The sequence below is a fragment of the Felis catus genome, chromosome C1, assembly GCF_018350175.1.
Source record: "Felis catus isolate Fca126 chromosome C1, F.catus_Fca126_mat1.0, whole genome shotgun sequence".
In the NCBI taxonomy this organism is placed as follows: Eukaryota; Metazoa; Chordata; class Mammalia; order Carnivora; family Felidae; genus Felis; species Felis catus.
Window position 1 is genome coordinate 51,347,737 of NC_058375.1, and position 20,200 is coordinate 51,367,936.

The 20,200-nt window shown below is 34.3% G+C and overlaps 1 protein-coding gene and 1 pseudogene across 9 annotated transcripts in view; one reads left to right on the forward strand and one right to left on the reverse strand.

The window, feature by feature from the left end:
* The window catches only part of DOCK7 (dedicator of cytokinesis 7), a 227,551-nt gene that overhangs the window by 137,517 nt on the left and 69,834 nt on the right, over positions 1-20,200 (reverse strand). For all 9 annotated transcript variants that reach the window (XM_045035944.1, XM_045035942.1, XM_045035945.1 and 6 more), the window contains exons 12-14: positions 18,113-18,255; positions 14,084-14,177; positions 13,230-13,392 (exon numbers count right to left, since the gene is read on the reverse strand). In XM_045035944.1, coding sequence (XP_044891879.1) covers positions 13,230-13,392; positions 14,084-14,177; positions 18,113-18,255 — 400 coding nt within the window. The remainder of the gene's footprint in view (positions 1-13,229; positions 13,393-14,083; positions 14,178-18,112; positions 18,256-20,200) is intronic.
* On the forward strand, positions 12,108-12,459 carry LOC123379641 (annotated as a pseudogene).

The following is a 20,200-nucleotide window of genomic DNA, read 5'->3' on the forward strand; positions in this document are numbered from 1 at the left end:
TTTAACACTGCCTATTTCCTAAAAGTGCATTTCCTAATGCCACTCCATTTATTTAGAATGCCTCTATATGACTATCTGCTTGGGTCGGTCCTACTTCAAGATCCAGATGATCTCACTTCCTTTACAAATATCTTAGTAAATGGAGGCTCCTCCCTCAATATTTACAGCATTACTGTCTGTACCCCTCAACTGGCATTTAGCAAATCAAGAAAAGACAGAAAAGTACATGTGGCAAATGATAAAAAAGAATCATGCAAAAATAGTAATAAAAACTCCAAGAGCATCAAAAAAGATGGTCAATCTACTTAATTTTAGTAAATCACTGCCAAATTTCTATACCAAGAGTTCACTCTGAGCCAGTGTGAATTTTACTAAGAGCAAGTATACACATTACTCATTTCAGAGTTACCTACTGTTGTATAATCTGTTTCCTCCCCATCATCCTAGAAGCAGCATGTTCTCATGCTTATATCTTTTCCTCCTAATAGCATAACTCATGGAAATCAATTAGCTCATAAATTAATCAAAACTGTATGCATTAACCAGTATTTATTGAATTCCTAGTATTTGTCTTCTTTATAAAAACCATTCCAAATATGGATTGTTACATATTTGACCTTCTATTATAGGATAGTCAAATTTCATTGTGATTTTTTCCATCATAAACAACCATAATCACCGTGTTTGTGTTTGTGATGTTGAGTGATCATCCAACACAGCAGTTTTGAAAACTGAAAACAAGAAACATTATAATTAAAAATAATTTAAGGTGGGGCGCCTGAGTGGCTTGGTCGGTTAAGCATCCGACTTCGGCTCAGGTCATGATCTCACAGTCCGTGAGTTCGAGCCCCATGTCGGGCTCTGTGCTGACAGCTCAGAGCCTGGAGCCCGTTTCAGATTCTGTGTCTCCCTCTCTCTCTGCTCCTCCCTTGTTCATGCTCTGTCTCTCTCTGTCTCAAAAATAAAATAAATAAACGTTAAAAAAAAAATAAAAATAATTTAAGGCAAAAAGAAAAAAAAATTAAAAACAAAATGACCAAACAGTTGGCCCTCTTATCAAAGTCCAAGTGTTCTCAAGGCAAATCAGCTAGGACAAAATTACTCAACTGGTGTGAAATGTTGAGTTCAAGGTCATGAAAGCAGGATTAACAATCTCCCATAGTATGCCTTTATAAAATCAGGTTTCAATGACATTTTAGAAAACATAAAATCAAGGATGCCATCTCAAACAAAACTGTTTTTCCAAATTCATATGTTTAACCCTGGAACAATCATACATCCAACAAAATGATTAGGTATATCTCAAAGAGCAACAATCTACAACCTTAAAGATGTAAAGCTGTACGTATTTTCATATAAACAACAAAGCCTCAGTCTCCACATTCCACATATGAGAATAATAATAATGTTGCCAAATGTACCCCACAGGGTTGTTGTAAACCTCAAGTAAAATATGGTATTTGAATGATTTTATGAACTAAACAATGTATATACGACAATAAATTTCATATATTGAAGAAAAAAAATGATTCTGTAATTGTAAAAAAAAACAAAACAAAACAAGGTATATACTTATAAAAACTAGATCTTGGATATCGCTCCATATCGCTATAAGTAAGGAATCTGTACAAATTTTTCCTAACTGAAAATACGCTAATTCTCAGGACAGGAGAACAAAACTGCTCTCCTACTCTGCTCTGCTACTGTTCTGGAACTTTATTCCTTCCCTCGCAGTCTGAGATAACACTCTTCACATTCAAATGCAAGCCCTTAACTAAAAAATCTTGGGTGGCTATGTTAAAATGGTAGAAAACAGAGCTCTCAACTCATAAGCTTTTGTATTAAAATAAACTAGGACCAATCAAGATAGAATAAAAGCAAGAGTGGTATATCTAGTGCAAAACTGGAAGAGTAGAGTACTAGCAATAGCTTGAGACATCCATGAAAACTAAAAATCAATATAAAAACCAATACTCTAAAGCAGGGGCCATAAACTTGAATGGGGAGTAAAATACTCCTTCATTGTCACTGAAATTTGCATTTCCTTAAATAATGAATGTAGGAAACTAACCACACCAGTATTAACTATACCTGAGACTTTGTTATTAACAGAACTGGTACATATTTTTATATCACAACCAGTACAGGTATCTCAGAATATTGTCACATGCTTATTACTGCTTAGAAAATATAGTAGTTTTTAGACATGTGGCTAGATATTTAACTCATTAGGAAAGAAACATGTCAGAACTTCAATATCTTGATAATTATAATTCAATGCAATTAATTTCCTTTGTTATTCTATTTTATTTTATGCACGTAAAAACATTATTCCAAAAAAGAGAGTCATAGGATTCAAAAGACTGCCAAAGAGTACCATGATAAAAAAAATTTTAAGAACCACAAATTTAAGCAAGATCTACTGTCATATAACCTAGTTCAAGAAACATGAATTACATGGGTCATAATATGAATATATACATTTTGAATGGTGGCCAATCTGTTTCTAGAAACAAAACATTAGAGAAAAAAATTCAATCAGTATGTAATAAGCTTATTAAACTACTTAACAGAAAAGATACTGAAGGATGGACAGGTAAAATGATACCATGACTAGACTTTGTTTTTATAGAACTACAGTAGTGCCTCCTAGGTGGCTAAGTTGGTTAAACATCTCTCAGTTTCGGCTCAGGTCATGATCTCACAGTTTGTAGGTTTGAGCCTTTTCTTGGGCTGTGTACTGACAATGTAAAGCCTGCTTGGGATTCTCTCTCTCTCCTTCTCTCTCTGCCCCTTCCCCATTCGTGTGTGTGCATGCTCACTCTCTCTCTCCCACAAAATAAATAAAAACAATTTTTTTTAAAAATAAACTACTACAGGGAAAAAGGGAACAGGTAATACATAAAACAAGAATAATGGAGGTTAATTGTACTGTTCTACTTATTATTTTTGAGAGGGAGAGAGCGAGACAGAGACAGAGAGAGAGAAAGGAAACCAGGGAGGGGGAGAGAGAGAGAGAGAGAGAGAGAGAGAGAGAGAGAGACAGAATCCCAAGCAGGCTCTGCTCTGTCAGCACAGAGACCAACAAGGGGCTCCAACCCATGAACTACAGAGATCATGACCTGAGCCAAAACCAAGAGTCAGACATTTAAATGACTGGGCCACCCAGGCACCCCTATTCTATTTACTTTTGTGTATGTTTGTAATTTCCCATTATAAAAAGGTCAAGACTATATTTAGGTTAGTGGGGCACCTGGATGGCTCAGTTGAGTGTCCGACTTTGGTTCAGGTCATGAACTCATGATTTGTGGAATCAAGCCCAACATCTGGCTCTCTGCTGTCATTGCAGAGCCAGCTTTGGATCCTCTGTTTCCCCCCCGCCCCCCGCCCCTCCCCCAGTCTCTCTCTCTCTTTCTCAAAAAATAAATAAATAAATAAAATATTTTTTAAAATGACTATGGGAGCGCCTGGGTGGCTCAGTTGGTTGAACATCTGACTTCAGCTCAGGTCATGATCTCGCAGTTCATGGGTTCAAGCCCCAGGTTGGGTTCTGTGCTGATGGCTTGGAGTCTGGAGCCTGCTTCAGATTCTGTGTCTCCCTCTCTCTCTGTCCACGTCTCATACTCTCTCTCAAAAATAAATAAACATTAAAAAAAATTTTTTTAAAGACTATATTCAGATTAGTAAACCTATAGGTTTACAAACGATTATTAAGAGTTGTATGGGGCATATTCCTAACTGCTAACCAAGGTCCAAATCAAAATGAATGGCATCCTTTCATTTTGTTTCTTATACTGATTGTTACCGAGTATGAACCACTGCATTCATTCTTATATTCTTAGTAACACAATATTTGCTAGATACAGTCTTTCTAAAACTTAGAAAAAAAAACAAAGATATGAAAGTTCAGTAGGTGATTACAACTAAGGCTACTGTTAGGAAAGAGGCCAATTCTAACAACCTTGCCAAGAATAGCGTGTGCTCTGTGACATAGCTCTTAAAAATCAAATACACAAGCATTTGCTCAATTAGATATACTTTGATCTTTATAACTCAAATGCAACAGTGGAGCTCAAGCACAAATTTGGAACATGAGTAACATTACACATAATCCAGTATCTAACTTTTAAATGATTTCAGATACTCAATAAAAAACATTTTTCCCACTGGTATTATTTGATTATCTTAATGTGACAATTGGACTAGTATTTTTCTGTGATATTGTGATAGCATAAGTATTTCCTTGATAAAGTAAGCACTTGCTGTAAATAACCTCCATTTGGCACAATAAGAGATACATGACATTAGCTAAAAACTGCCATATACCTATATACCCTCATTTATCCCTATAGAGGGTTTGAAAAGACCAGGCCCTTCCTGAATTAACACTGTACAAGAATAAGTGAACAACTAATGTGTAGGGGGAAAAAAAACTTATTTAAATACAAAAATCTCTAATTTTAGGCTTAATAACAGATTTTTTTAAATATCTTTGAGAAATCTCAACAATTTCTTCAAAACATATTTTGAGGGGCTCCTTGGGTGGCTCAGTCGGTTAAGCGGCCGACTTCGGCTCAGGTCATGATATCACGGTCCGTGAGTTCGAGCCCCGCGTCAGGCTCTGTGCTGACAGCTCAGAGCCTGGAGCCTGCTTCGGATTCTGTGTCTCCCTCTCTCTCTGACCCTCCCCTGCACGCTCTGTCTCTCTCTGTCTCAAAAATAAATAAACGTTAAAAAAAAAAAAATTTTTTTTTAAAACATATTTTGAAAAAAATAAGTAACAAATTAAACTAAAAAAATATATTTTTTACATATATATCCTTTCAGACAGCTTTTTCTACATTGTCTGATAATAACCATAAAAATCAGAAGCAAAAGGTGTTCAATAATAGGAAATCTGTCATTTTCAGAATATACCTCTTTTTAACCTATGTTCTCTCACCTCAGCCAAATGTTTGTTTCAATCACATTCATTCATTCTCCCTCTATTCAGACGATAATTTTTTAAAATCTTTTTTACCTCATGAGACCCTTTAAAATACACTCAAGTATTATACTAAAAAATAAATATAATGTGTAAATATCTTAAAACTCACATTAATAATGGTTAAATTTCTGGGTTTTTTTTTTTTTTTTTTCGGTTACAAATGTGAGAGCCCTCTGGAATGTCAGCTTTGTCATCTATAAAACAGAGATAAACATACTGTTTCTATGCAGGTTGCTAAGCACAGTTAATGAGATAATGATGGTATATAAACTAATGCCAACTTTTCTTTCTTTTTTGAACATTATTCACTGGGAAAATGTACACCTATAGATTTGTATAATAACCACTAGTGTGTATTACCCCAAATTATGGCCTCCTGTGAAACATACCTTAAAAGGTTAAAAAGAATTCAAACTGAGCTAGAATATTATTGTGATCCAGCAACAATGTAGTCAGCAAATATTTATGGAAACTTATGCAAATTTTTTACGATATCTATATGTTAGCTGGTATCTGCTGAGATTTCATACATCTCCTTTTGTAATTCTAGAATTATTTCTATGCTAGATTTTCTAGATATGATAAAGTTTTTTTAAACAAACTACAAATTCCTAAAAATTTTAACTGTCATGACACTCAAATTTTTTAACAGTATTAAGTACAATAAGCAACCTATATGATTTGATGTTCAGGTTACATGAGCATATAAGGCTCAAGTAATAATACAAAGCAAGCTACTTTCTTGCTTGGGATAACCTCCCTTCTTATTCTTAAATCATCTTCTTATCTAATTATACCCCCCAAAGCCCAGTATCCTTATGCCTTCAAACTATTCTCTCTCGAGTTGTGTAATACTTGGATAAATGTCATTTAATAAAGCCAATGATAATAATAATGACTTAACTTTTATCAAGCATTTTTTTTTAAGTTTACTTATTTTGAGAGAAAGAGAGAGAGAGAGAGACAGAGCAATGAGCAGGAGAGGGGCAGACAGAGAGGGAGAGAGAGTATCCCAAGCAGGCGCTGTCAGCACAGAGCCCAATGTGGGGCTCAACCTCACCAACCGTGAAATCATGACCTGTGCCAAAATCAAGAGTCAGATGCTTAACCAACTAAGCCACCCAGGCACCTCTTTAATGGAGCATTTAATATGTGCCAGGCACTTTACAAAAACCTTTATATGTATTACCTTATTTAGTCCTCACAAATTTCTATAATATAGGTACTTTTATTATCCCTATGTAAAAAAAAAAAAAAAGAGAAAGAAGAAAAACCAGTCAATCTCCAGTTTAAGATAATTCCTAAAAAGAAAATATGGTTGCAAAATATTGGTTACAGGAACCCATTTCCCACTTTTTCATGAAATATGCATTTCAAGTAACACTGAAACTATTATTTCCTTATATATCTTGGAGATTGATTTTATAAAAAAAAAACAACTGCATACAGTCAAATTTACAATTATTCATTTTTAACATCAAAGAAGATTTTTTGGCAAAAAAGTAACAGGAGGAAAAATATCAACAAAGTATAGAAACCATAATTCTGCTTCTATATTCTCGTGTGCCTACCTTTATTTAGTTCTTTGAAGACACCCTTATAGCAGAAAATTATTAATCCTTTCTTAAACAAAATAATGCATCTTTCTTGCTTCAACAGCTTTCATGGGTAACCTACTACTAACAGAGCACTTAATGATCATTTCTGCACGCTAAGAAAGTTAGCAAACTTGACATCCTGTATCACAATTTACCAAAGTATGTTAATGAATTAAAGTATTTTACATGAGATCCTTAAAGGCTGCACATAAGATGAAAAAAAAATTACATAAAATTCTAACGTGAAACAGGGCGCCTGGGCAACTCAGTGGGTTAAGCATCCCACTTTTGATTTTGGCTCAGGTCATGATTTCACAGTTTGTGAGCTGACAGTGCAGAGCCTGCTTGGGATTCTCTCCCTTTCTCTCTGCTCCTCCCCTGCTCATGCTCGCAATCTCTCTCTCTAACACAAATAAACTTAAAAAAAAATTCTAACCTGAAACTAATTTATTTTGATGAAAAATTTTAGAACCTAAAACAGTAGCTGTTTTCATTAAATGTTTAATAGGAATAAACCTAAACTTATTGATAAGTTTAGCTGATTCTACTATTTCCGGGAATAACTGCTCATGAGAGAACAGTTCTTCTTTACACATTTGATGAATCGTTAATGCCTGGGATAACTATCAGCTCTTTAATTAATTGAGTATTTAGATACAGTGCAAGCTAAAGCTACTGAGATATGTTAAAAGATATCTCAAGATCACTGTCAAGTTAATTAGCTATGAATGCATTCTTACACTTGAAAAGTTTACTGCCAGAATAGAAAATAATTATAGTTTTGAACAATCAATTATCTTTACTGATGCTAAACACTTCAAATGGTAAGGCATTCAGTCATAAAAACCAAAATCAAATACAAATAAACAAGTTACCTGAAACAGCTTCTAATACATGTTTACTTAATTTCCAAAAACTCATACAGCTAAACCACAGTAACTTATAATTTATTAAATTTACACTTAAACCTTTTCGTGTATTAACTTATCCTTCTTCTCCAGGAGGAGTACCTGATATATTAAAACTGGATACATACTTAAGAGGAAACAATATGCTTTCTTATTTAGTGAGATGTGTACTCACTTGATACAGGTTCTCTACCCAGCTCCCATTCAAATCCTGAAACACGTCTAGATTTTCTATTTTGGCCCTTGTTTCCATTACTTCTTAGATATAATACTCGAGGATGCCATTCCTATCAACTGTTATACTCAGCTCAATTATAAGGCGTTAAGGGGCGCCTGGGTGGCTAAGTCAGTTAAGCATTCAACTCAATTTGGGCTCAGGTCATGTTCTTGCGATGCGTAAATTCAAGCCCACGTCGTGCTCTGCACTGACAGTGTGGAGCCTGCTTGGGATTCTCTTTCTTACTCTCTTTCGGCCCCTCCCCCACTCTTACTCTCTCAAAATAAACTTAAAAAAAAATAAGGCATTAAAAAATTATTAAACAAGGATAAATAATGATGTACATTTTGGGGCAAATAATAAGGTAAATAAAAGTGTTCTACCTGCTTTAATAAAAATATAACAATTATCTAGCAATAAGAAATTTTAGCTTTATTCATATTGTCAATAAGTACAAATGTTAGATGTACTACCTCCCAAAGGATGAATAACATAGAAAATAAGACCTGGGTTCAAGTCCAGATAAATTTCTTAATCTCAGCCTTATTGTGGAGAAAAATAAATACAGCCAGAATTAAAAGATTCCTTTGGAATTTTAAGATTCCTCTGACACTGAATAAATTAATTTAAATGAAAACAATTACATACTACAAAGCACTAAATAAATGTTATCATATCAGTACATCACATGAAAGTTCAAAACACCAGGGATAAAGAAAACAACTCAAAAAAGCCTTGAAAGGAAAAGATACCAACCAAAGATTAGCAGTCAGAAGTATACTGGACCACTCAAACGCTTCACTTAAAGTCAGAAGACAGTTGTGTCCTGTTTTCAAAATCTTGACAGAAAATAATTTAAACCTTAGAATACTGTATCCAGCAAAATTAGTAATTCTGGAGTAAAGGTAAGATAAACATATCGTCAGATATAAAAGTCTTAGAGAATTTACTCCTATACATCCTATTTCAGGAAGATACTGAAGGCTCACAGTAAAATAAGTAAAACAAGAAAGAAAAATATATGGGATATAAGGACTCCATCGCAAAAGAAATGTAAAGCAAATTTCCAGCATAATGGTCAACAGGCTCCAATATGACAACTGCACTGAGTCTAGTGAGCCTAGGAAAGTCCCTCTGCTGCACTTACAATTTAGTTCCCAGGGGAACGGACTATCTGATGCATTCTACTGTACTGCAAGAAGCTTTACAGAGAATTTTAGTGACAACACACCGAAAAGTAGGGAAAACTAAATAATGTAGCTATTCCAAGAAAATAAAAAGCTATACAAAACAAATGCGGGAATAGAATCATAGTAATCCACATGGCTAAGCTGCTAAAATTGTTACATAAGAATCACAAACGTAAAAAAAATAACATTAATTTAATGAAAAACTGGGATATAACTATACATGGGAGAGATGACAAGTGTATGTATTTTTTCCTGGATTTATGCAAGCATATATATTTCTAGGAAGGAAAATATAAGCGTTAAATCTTCATCTTCTGCAACAGTCAATAGATATTTAAAATTGAACAAGAGTCAAGAAATAGTAGCATGGATGTGTTATTTAGAAACAAGAAATAAAAAAACAAAAGAAAGAGCAAAAAGAGTTGCCAGTGATTGACATACTGAAAATTAGACATCAAGGTAGGGAAAAGCTGGTAAAAATGAGATGAAAGACCTCCGTTTTTAATTTTAAGTCTACAGTACTTATAAAGTTTAAGTATAGTCATAAAATCATTTTAAAATAGTTAAATATGCAAATAACAAAAATAAGTAGGAAGATGAAAAAAAAAAAGACCACTCAACGTCCCCAATTTCCAAGCAGAAGCAAAACAGATAAACACAAGTCAGGGATGCTCTAGATAAGATACCTGTACTAGATAAGAGGTACAGCTGATAACCTCAAAATGGTTTCAGACACACTTTAGATTATATAATTTCTCCTTTATTCCATGTCCTTGTAAATACTTAAATCACAATTTATAGAAGAATAATTCCATGTTACCTTGTCTCTCTTAAAAACAATATATATTTTCTTTAGCCTATCTTCCAGAAATTTTACTCACACTAAGTGTCAATTACATGTAGTGTTTTGTACTCTGTACCCTCACAAGAGAAGACAGATATTATTATTATCTCCCATTTTTTAAATAAGATAACTGAGTGGCCAATAAATTAACTTATCTAAAGTCACCAAGTAGTGCAAACTGGAGTCAGAAATCACACCCGTATCTCTATGACTGTAAATGCCCCTCTCATAACACTACACAGTTCCTTATTTTTTAACTAATCGAATCAATATTTACTGTGTGCTTCCTGTGTGCTAGCACACTATTCTAGATGCTGGAGATAAAGTGATAAAGGAAAGGAGCTCCTTGCTGGCTCAGTCAGTAGAGCATGTGACTTGATCTCAGGGTCCTGAGTTCAAGCCCCACCTTGGGTGTGGAGCCTACTTAAAAAAAAAAAAAAAAGTGATAAAGGGAATAGACAAGTCCCTCTTAACAGTAATTACATTCTAAAGAAAAAGACAAAAGAAAAAAAAAAACCCAATCACATAACTATATAATGTAACGGCAGAAAACGACAAATACAAAGGGTGGCGAACTAGAGGAGAAAAGCAGATTTTTTTACTGAGGGTGAAGAAAGTGAGCCTCTCTAGACAGTGACCTTTCAACACATATACATCTGAATAAGGAATCAAACCACATGAAGATCTGAGGTAAAACAAGTTAAGCAAAGAGAAGAACAAATGGAAAAGCCTTATGCAGACTGGAATTTTGTTTGTTAAAGGACAGTAAAAAGACCATTGACGTTAAAGCGACATGAGCAAAGCAGAGTAGGATATGAAGTTAGAGACAGGCAGGGGATAGAACATGTAGAATTTTATAGAGTATTACAAAAAAAGCATTTTTCTGCTTGTAATGGAAGTCACTGGAAGGTTTTATGTTGAGGAATGAGTAATCTAATTGATAATAATTAAAATTTCTCTGGCTAGGGGCACCTGGCTGGCTCAGTCAATAAAGCATGTGACTCTTGATCTCAGGGTCCTGAGGTCAAGCCCCATGTTGGGCACAGTGATTACTTAAAAATAAAATCTTTAAAAAAAAAATCTGTGGCTATAACGTTGAAAATTGATTTAGGCAGGGTGGAAGGCAGATGATCAAATTAGAAAGGTACAGAAAAATCTGGGGCACCTGGGTCATTGGGTTTGAACCTCTCCTCAGGCTCTGTGCTGACAGCTCAGAGCCTAGAGCCTGCTTTGGATTCTGTGTTTCCCTCTCTGTCCCTCCCCTGCTTGTGCTCTGTGTCTCTCTGTCTCTCAAAAAATAAAATAAAACATTAATAAAAAAATTTTTTTAATTAAAAAAAAGGTACAGAAAAATCTGAGATGAGCAGCTGCCCAATATGCTAAGCCTCTAGCCTCCATGAAGCAACTGAGCATCCAAAATGTGGCTTATCTGAAACTGAATGTGCTTAGAGTATAAAATACACACCCAATTTTAAAGACTTTTTGTAGGAAAGAAAAAAAGTAAACTATCTCAACAGCTTTTTACATTTATTATATGTTGAAATGATAATATTTTAGATATATTAGGTTAAATAACATGATTAAAATTAATTTCACTTGTTTCTTTTTGTTTTTTTAAATGTGGGAACTATAAAATTTTTAATTACAAATGCAATTCCCATTATATTTCTATATGACCATGTTGATCTAGATGGTGACCTGCCTAGAGTTTTAAAAGTGGAGAAGGTAAGATTTGGGATACATTTTAAAAGCAGAGCTTATAAAACTTGTTTGAAGAGTAAATGTGAGGACTAAGACAAAGACTGGGTGGCTCAGTTAGTCAAGCACCGGACTTCTGATTTCGGCTCAGGTCATCTCACGGTTCGTGAGTTTGAGCCCCATGTCGAGCTCTGCACTGGCAGTACAGAGCCTGCTTGGGATTCTCTCTCTCTCTCTGCCCATCCCCTGTTTGCACTCTCTCTCTCTCTCTCAAAATAAATAAAGAAAAAGAAAAAGAAAGAAATCATTTTGATTTCAAAACTTTGGGCGTCAGAAACTGGGCAACTAGGTGGTGAAATATGCTGTGATGGGGAAGTCTGGGTTGGAATCCTATGTCTGAGCTGCCCTGTTGGATATCCCAATGTCAAGTCATGAACTCTTAGTGTTATAGAGTGGTCAGCCTATAAAGCCTACCCAACAATCTCATGTCAAGTATTCTGAGCAGTACATCAGTAAACATTGTTGATTATTGGTTAAACCACAGTGCAGGCACATATATTTGATTCCTGTGTAATACTAGATTCTGCCAATAAGAACAGTTGAAGGCTTTTTGTCCGACATCTCAGTGAGACTGCAGGGGTGGCTGCTGCCCTCTGAGCTTTGCAATGCCACCCAAGGATGAGAAGAAGAAAGATGCTGGAAAGTCAGCCAAAAAAGAAGGACTTAGGGAACAAATCTGGGGTCAAGGCCAAAAAGAAGAACTGGTCCGAAGGCAAAGTTCAGGACAAGTTCAACAACCTAGTCTTGTTGACAAAGCGACGTATGACAAACTCTGTAAAGAAGTTCCCAACTATCAGCTTGTAACTCCAGCTGCTGTCTCTGGGACACTGCCAGGGCAGCCCTTCAGGGCTCCTTAGTAAAGGACTTTTTAAGCTGGTTTCAAAGCACAGAGCTCCAGTAATTTATACCAGAAACACCAAGGGTGCAGATGCCCCAGCTGCTGGTGAAGATGCATGAACAGATCCTACCAACTGTACATTTTAGAAAATAAAACTTTATTAAATTAAAAAAAAGAAAAAAAGAACATCTGCAGAAATATAGTAACTGGGAGTTCTAATGTTTTAACCTAACAGCTTACAATTCCAATGCTAGCTCTACCACAGTGAAGTATACTTAACCTCTCCATCCCTTTACTCATTACTAAAATGAATGCAATACCTACACCTCAGGCTGTGAGGATTAAATAAGATAACATATGTAAGATAATTAACATGTGACCTGGCACATAGTATAAGCTTAATACATTTCAGCTATTAATAAAATTATGTGATAAGAAATTGAATAAGTAAAGCTACCAAAGATTTTTGGAAAGTTTATTCTAGTTCTACTTTAAAAACAGACTGTACAGTATCTGATTTCAGAAATCTCCAAAATCAGGGGTGCTGGCTAGCTCAGTCAATAGAACATGCAACTCTTGATCTCGGGATTATAAATTCAAGCCCCGTGTTGGGTGTAGAGATTACTTTAAATGTCAAGTCATGATAACAATAAAAAATCTTAAGGGGTGCCTGGATAGCTCAGTCAGTTAAGCATCTAACTCGTGATTTCGGCTCAGGTCATGATCTCATGGTTCCTGAGATCGAGCCCCAAGTGGGCTCCACACTACAGGTGTAGTGCCCCTCTTCACACTCGCACTCTCTCTCTCTCCCCACCAAAATAAATAAATAAACATTTTTTTTTAATCTTAAAAAAAAAAAAAAGAAATCTCCAAAATTAAAATGTGTTACCTGTAAGTAGTGTTTGGAACATAGACATCCCTGGCAGGAAACTCCAAAATTTCTCTGGTAGGTCTAACTCTACTGTCTGGGTAAAGCTTCACCTGAAGCAGCTCTGGAGTTAGGCAATAGTGGGGATTTTCAGGTGCAGGAGAAATGTCTATCTTCAGCTGAGCTGGGTATAAAAATATATTATAAAAACAACATAAACAAATAAATTAAAACTTCATATTAAAAATGTTCTTGGAAGGATTTAGGTCCTCTTTTTGCAAGAAGTCTGGAAAGAAATCAAAATTACTGTTATCTCAGACCTCTAAATTATTTCATTTTACCAAGTCTCAAACTTACTAATTACTGATACAGACATAGTACATGTAAAATAATAAATGCCTACTGAATGAATAAATGAGTGAGAAGGAAAAAAAAGAAGCAAAAGAAAACAAAACAGAAAAGGATCTAGCATAGGATCATGCCAACATTTTGAAGGTTAAGTGATTTAATTTAAACTTCTTTACTCTAAAACAACAAACAAAACAGTTTTACTCTGTAATGGTTTGTTCTGACCATAGTATCAATCTGCTTCAGAATATTTACCATCCTATGTACGTTTTTTCACCTAAAGAATAATCGTAAGCCACAAAATTACTCATCATTCTCAAGTCAGTACTCAAATTATCAAAAGTACTGAATCTTGCATATAAACTGTTAAGACCACAAAGGCAGAATAATGAAATGAAGAAGACTGACAGGCATTGGGCAAAGAAAGACACATGGATCAGATAAGTGAAAAAATACATAATTACTAAAAATATGACATATTAGGGATGAAAGGGTTGTAATGATGTCTACTCAAAATTTTAAAATACCTGTAATAGGTCTTAGTCGCCGTAAAACAGAAGATGGCCTTCTCATATCAGCAAGAAATTTGTACAGATCTTCATCACTTAAGCGGTCTCCTTCCTGAGGAAAAAGCATTTGAGAAAACAGAGTAGATTGAAAAAAAAATGTATAGTGCCTGTTAATATTCTTACCCTCTTCTGTCCATTTAGTCAGAATGAAAAGATTAAATTAATATAATTATGATTAAAAACAAATACCATACTGATTTCCTTCCTTTTATGCTTTCAAATTTTATTGAGTTATGATACTATTATCTGTACCTTAAATTTAAATATTTACTTATAGCCCATTATTTATGTCTATAAAGTATTACAAGACACTCTAAAATAAATAAAATCAATAGAAGTTAGAGGGAGATGAAATGGAAAAAAGAAAAATAAGGATATAGACAGAAAAGGGGCATCTGGGTGGCTCAGTCGATTAAGCATCCGATTTCAGCTCAGGTCATAATCTCACAGTTCGTGAGTTTTAGCCCCGTGTCGGGCTGTGCTGACAGCTCAGAGCCTGGAGCCTCTTTCGGATTCTCCATCTCCCTCTCTCTCTGCCCCTCCCCCACTCATGCTTGCTCTCTCTCTTCCTCTCCCAAAAATAAATATTAAAAAAAAAGTTAAAATATATAGACAGAAAAGAAACATACATAACGACAGTCTTAAAAAGTCATTGCACTTGAATTTCTGTCTTTTCAATTTTATACTACCACATTTCTCAAATGCAAAATATACAGCATTCACTAAATTGGAAAAAGAAAAAAGTAATAAAAAGCTACTTTTTTTTCTGACTGCAAGTACTTAAAAAATTTTATTTTTGCTGTCTTTTATTCCCATGACTTCATTCATTCCATAACTGGAAGCCTGCATCTCCCTCTCCCTTTCACCCATTTTGCCCATGCCTCCACCTCACACCCTTCTGGCAACTATGACCAGAGTGAAAACTATGAAACAACCTCAATCAATGGGAAAAGAGACAAGCAAACCAACAAATAACCAAACCGTACCTAATTAATACAAAATTTTCTATTTCATATATTTTTTCTTGCAATTAAAATAGGTAAGAATTTCATTCTTTTATTCAAGAGTAGGTCTTTAGATTTTATTAATCCAAACCTCCTGCACTTGATATCTTTTTGTTTTTAGTGCAGAGTTCATATACTTATGTGGTAATGAACATATTTAACATTACTTTATTACTGTGACCTCACCTTGAGACAGATTCCATTTGTTCACTATTATATTCTAAACATGGTACAGAACTGATCTTCTTTTATCCCACTATTTAGAAAAGTGATTTTTTTTTTTTTTTAAATATTTCCTTTTGAGAGAGCACAAGCAGGGGAGGGGCAGAGAGAGGGGGACAGATGATCTAAAGCAGGCTCTGGAGCTGACAGCAACAAGCCCAATGCGAGGCTCAAACTCATGAACTGCAAGATCATGACATGAACCAAAGTCAGGCACTCAATCAACTAGGCCACCCAGGAGCCCCTAGGAAGGTGATTTTTTTTTTTTTTTAATTTCTAAGTGGTTCAAGATTTTTGTTAATACTTTTATAAATAGCTTTTAGTTTTATTGAGTTATGATTAGAGAATTTCATTTTAAGAGGATTTTTTCTGTGGCCTAATTGTTGTAAATGTTCCATCAGTTGCTAAAACAGTATACTCTCTTTTTGAATACAGTATTAACATAACTTTTTAAGTGGTCCTTATTGATAGTACATTCAGATTATCTCTACTTAATTATTTCTGTCTACTTAACCTGTTAAATTGATTATATTATTGGCCTCCCATCTTTACTCCCTGTTTCCATGACATTTGTTGGGGTGAGGCATAATTCCCTCCTCTTGGGTGGGCCATGTGACTTTCTTTGGGCCAATAAGCAAATGTGATACAGAGATCTGAAAAACATCTGTACAAGTGAGCCTGCCCCCTCTTGAAATTCTGCCACTGCTATGAGAACATGACCAAGCCAGCCTGCTACAGGATGAGAAGTTGAGACACATGGAAGACGTCTGAGTCATTTCAGTCTTCCTACCAAAAGTCAGTCTCAATTTCCAAATGTGAATGAGCCTAGCTGACACCCTCCACTTCCACACAGCATATTTTACCACTATGTACTCCAATTTATATATACTCATCAACAAATAAAACATGTTCCTGAAACTAATGTGTGGGCTTAATTTTGTTTTTATATCTCTATGTATTTTTAATAATTTTGCTTAACAACTTCAAATCTGTACAGAAGCACTCCTAATTACTATATCCCAATCACAGATAGTAATCTCTCATCAATTTAAAAGAACTGCCTTCTGTATCTCATTTAGGAGAAATTCGTACCATGAATTCTACTTTACTAAAATTGTAATGTCTGCTTTTTCCTTAATTTGCATTTGCCTAATGCACAGTATCCTAGCTATTTAAAAATACTTATAAGAATTATAGATGCTAATAATTTTTAACAAATAGACCATACAAAGTCAAATATAAATGCTCTCCATTGCTGATATTTCCAACAATCATTCATTTTAAGTTTTCACGATCACTTTGTGCTAGTTTCTAGTTACCAGTCTCCAACACAGTGTCCACTACATGGTGAATGCTCAAAATATATTTGCTAAATCAATAGGTAGGTAAGTGGATTAATATTCAGTACATGCTGAACATTCAAAAACTATTTGTTGGATCAATAGGTAGGTGGGTAGATAAATGACTTGTTGATTTAAGGTTACAATACCAGTTCAATAATAAAGTAGGCTGAAGAAATGGAAAAAGAGCTGTAGAAATAGTGCAGAAGTGATGCAGCAGTTAAGGAAATAGAAAGAGAAAAAAATGTCATAGCTGCAAGGCTGTGTCACTGTATCAGGTAAATCTACTGTCCATAGCTTTATTTGGCCTATCACTTCATCCAGCTAACACTGTGACCTTTTCTAGACTCTTCCTCATACTACTGTCCATAATAAAAAGACCCTCACCACTTCAGACACTTCTCACCTGCTTTACTCTCCATATGAATCTCACCGAGCAGCTGTCTATAAATGCTATTGATATCAAACTGTGAAAGGAGCTTCAAGCAGATTGCTGTCTTTCAATCCATGGCACATCCTTTCCTAAATCCTTGTCCTCTTTCAAGTATTAGATATTATAGGCCAGGATTTCCTCCTCTTATTAAGAATAAGACCTCAAATGAAGGAATTCTAAAAGAATACTTAGCATTTCCCAGTCATCTGTTCCAAAATATAGACATGGTACCAATCCATTTTATATCAAAATCCAGTATGTACATGCATACATGTATGCACTCATACAAAAAGCAAGAGGAAAAAAGCTCACTGAAGCAATATTTAACTCCACTATGTGCAATGCACTATTATTTTTTCTATTCTCCTGAATTTGTTCATTTGTTTTCAAGCTGGGTATTACCTATTAAATTTCCATTACTGTTAACGGATCATGATCAGCATTTGAAAACTACTGGTTTGATTCATAATTTGAAGCACAGAGAATATATTTGCAAAGAATAAAGTGTCTTTTATCAAGAACTTCTTGGACCTATAAACTCACCTAAACAAATAATGTTGACTACATTTTAGCAGAAAAATATACTAGTAAGGCCTGAAAGTCCTATTCCATATACTATAGATGTGGTAGCTTCAACCAAAATAAAACTTGGGTAGGGAAAAGAGATACAACCACTCAATGACTAAGAAAATTCATAAACCATAAATGTTTAAAAGTTAAAACATTACATTTAAGAAATAGGATATAAATGTGGAGGATTGATGTTGATGCATTATTAGTGCTAACATTTAAATATAATTATACAACAGCAGATACAATATTATTTTATTCTTATACTTTTTGCTCTTAAAAGTTTTTTTAATTTCTAGAAATCACAATTATTACATGTACATGTACTACATGCAAATGTACAATTATAATTTTTCTGAAACCAAAATAATATTAAGTACAAATATCTCCATAGAATTCCTACATGACAGAACAATACCTGCTTAAAAAAATTCGTCACTGTGAGAGTAGCAGGTCGAAAGCTGGTCAAGTTACAAGCATCATCTCCACTTGTTGTTCTTTCGAGTGATCGTCTGCCAACAATGCTAGAATTCCTCCTCTCTGACCAAGACCCTTTTCGTTCTACCAAGGGAAAAGAAAAGTCTGGTATTCATTTTCATAATATTTAAATTGTTTTAAAAGCAGCTTTCCAAACACAGGAAAAAAATTCATTCAAGTTGAAAATTATCTACCCGACATATTGATTGTAGTAAAGAATTTCATTTCTGGAGAGATAGGTAAGGAAGCACCATACCTAAATCTCCTGGTTCTTTTAAAACTTCTCCAGTGGAAAATAAGTTTCTACCACACAGACTATGCATATGACCAAAGATGAGCTATAACATGCAGCTACAGAGAAACTATGCATTTAATAGGAAATATTCACACAATGAAAATTTTAGTTACCATCTAATGGTCCCTCAGTCTTAGCACTTGAATTTGAAACAGAATTTTAAGATAACATTCATTCAAAGTCCTTGCAAGATACCCTTATTATTCAAAACCAACTGGAAAACAACAACAACAATTGAACAACTATGCTACAGATCAACAAGGAAACTGAAGACTTAAAACCATAAACAAACTAATACATGTCACTAAGCAAAAGTAGAATATGTGTTCTTCTCTAGCACACACAGGGCATTCTCCAACATAGATTAAGCTATAAAACAAAATAAAATAAATTCAAAAGGACTGAAATCATATAAAATGTTTCCCAAGAACAGTGAAATTAAATTATAAATCAGTAACAGAAAAGTATATGGGAAATTCATAAACATGTGGAAGTTAAACATACTCTCGATTCTCGAAAAACCAATGGGTTAAAGGAAATAAAGAAAATTAGAAAATACTTAAGATACATGAAAATGAAAACACAATATCCCAAAACATATGGCATATCATTAAACCCGCACTCAGAGGAAAATTTATAGCCATAAATGACTATAAATAAAAAAGAAAAGTTCTCAAATAAGTAACTTAACCTTTCATTTTTATAAAGTAGAAAAAGAGAAAACTAAACCCAAAGCAAGCACGAGAAAGGACTCAAAGACAACAGCTGGATGACAATAAAAGAAATAGAAACTACAAACATAAGAATGAAGCCAAAAATTGGTTCTTCAAAAAGTAAATTTTAAAAATTTTGCTAAGTGGGCGGTTAAAAAATACAACATCTCAAATTACTAACATCAGGAATGAATGAGTAGACGTCACTACAGCTCTTAGAAAAGGAATTATATTACAATATTTTGAATAACTATAGGTCAAAAATTAGACAATTTATACAAAATGAACAAATTTCTAGAAACACAGTACTGAAACTGATTTAAGATGAAACAGAAAATATGAAAAGATCTAAAACAAGCAGAAAGATCTAATTAGTAATGAAAAAACTTATCACAAAAAGACCAAGCCAAGATGGCTTCACTAGTGAATTCTTCCGATTTTTAAAAAAAAACAAATACCAATCCTTCACAAACTCCTCCAAAATAAAATTTATAAAAAAAGGAATAATTCACAACTCATTCTGAGGCCAGTGTTACTCTGATACCAAAACCAGACAGAGATTTATTTCACAAGAAAGAAAAACTACAGACCAATATCCCTTATGAATATAGAAGAAAAATACTAAACAAAATATGGGAAACATATTCTAACATCTACAAAAAAATTATATGCCATGACCAAGTGGGAATTCTCCGAGAAATGTAAGATTAGTTTAACCTCTAAAATCCAGTCTATTAATGCAATACACACTACTAAAAGAATACAGGACAAACACCATACAAGTCAATTCAAAAGCAAAAAATGCATTTGACAAAATCAACATCTTTTGATGATAAAAATGCTCAAAGAGTTAGGAATGGATGGGAATTTCATCAATCTACTAAACTACATTTATGAAAAACCTACAGTAGACATCATACTTGATTATAAAAGACTGAATGCATCTCCCCCCCAAGGTCAGGAACTGAATGCATTGACCCCCAAGGGCAGGAACACTCCTGCCACTTCTATTTAATATAGT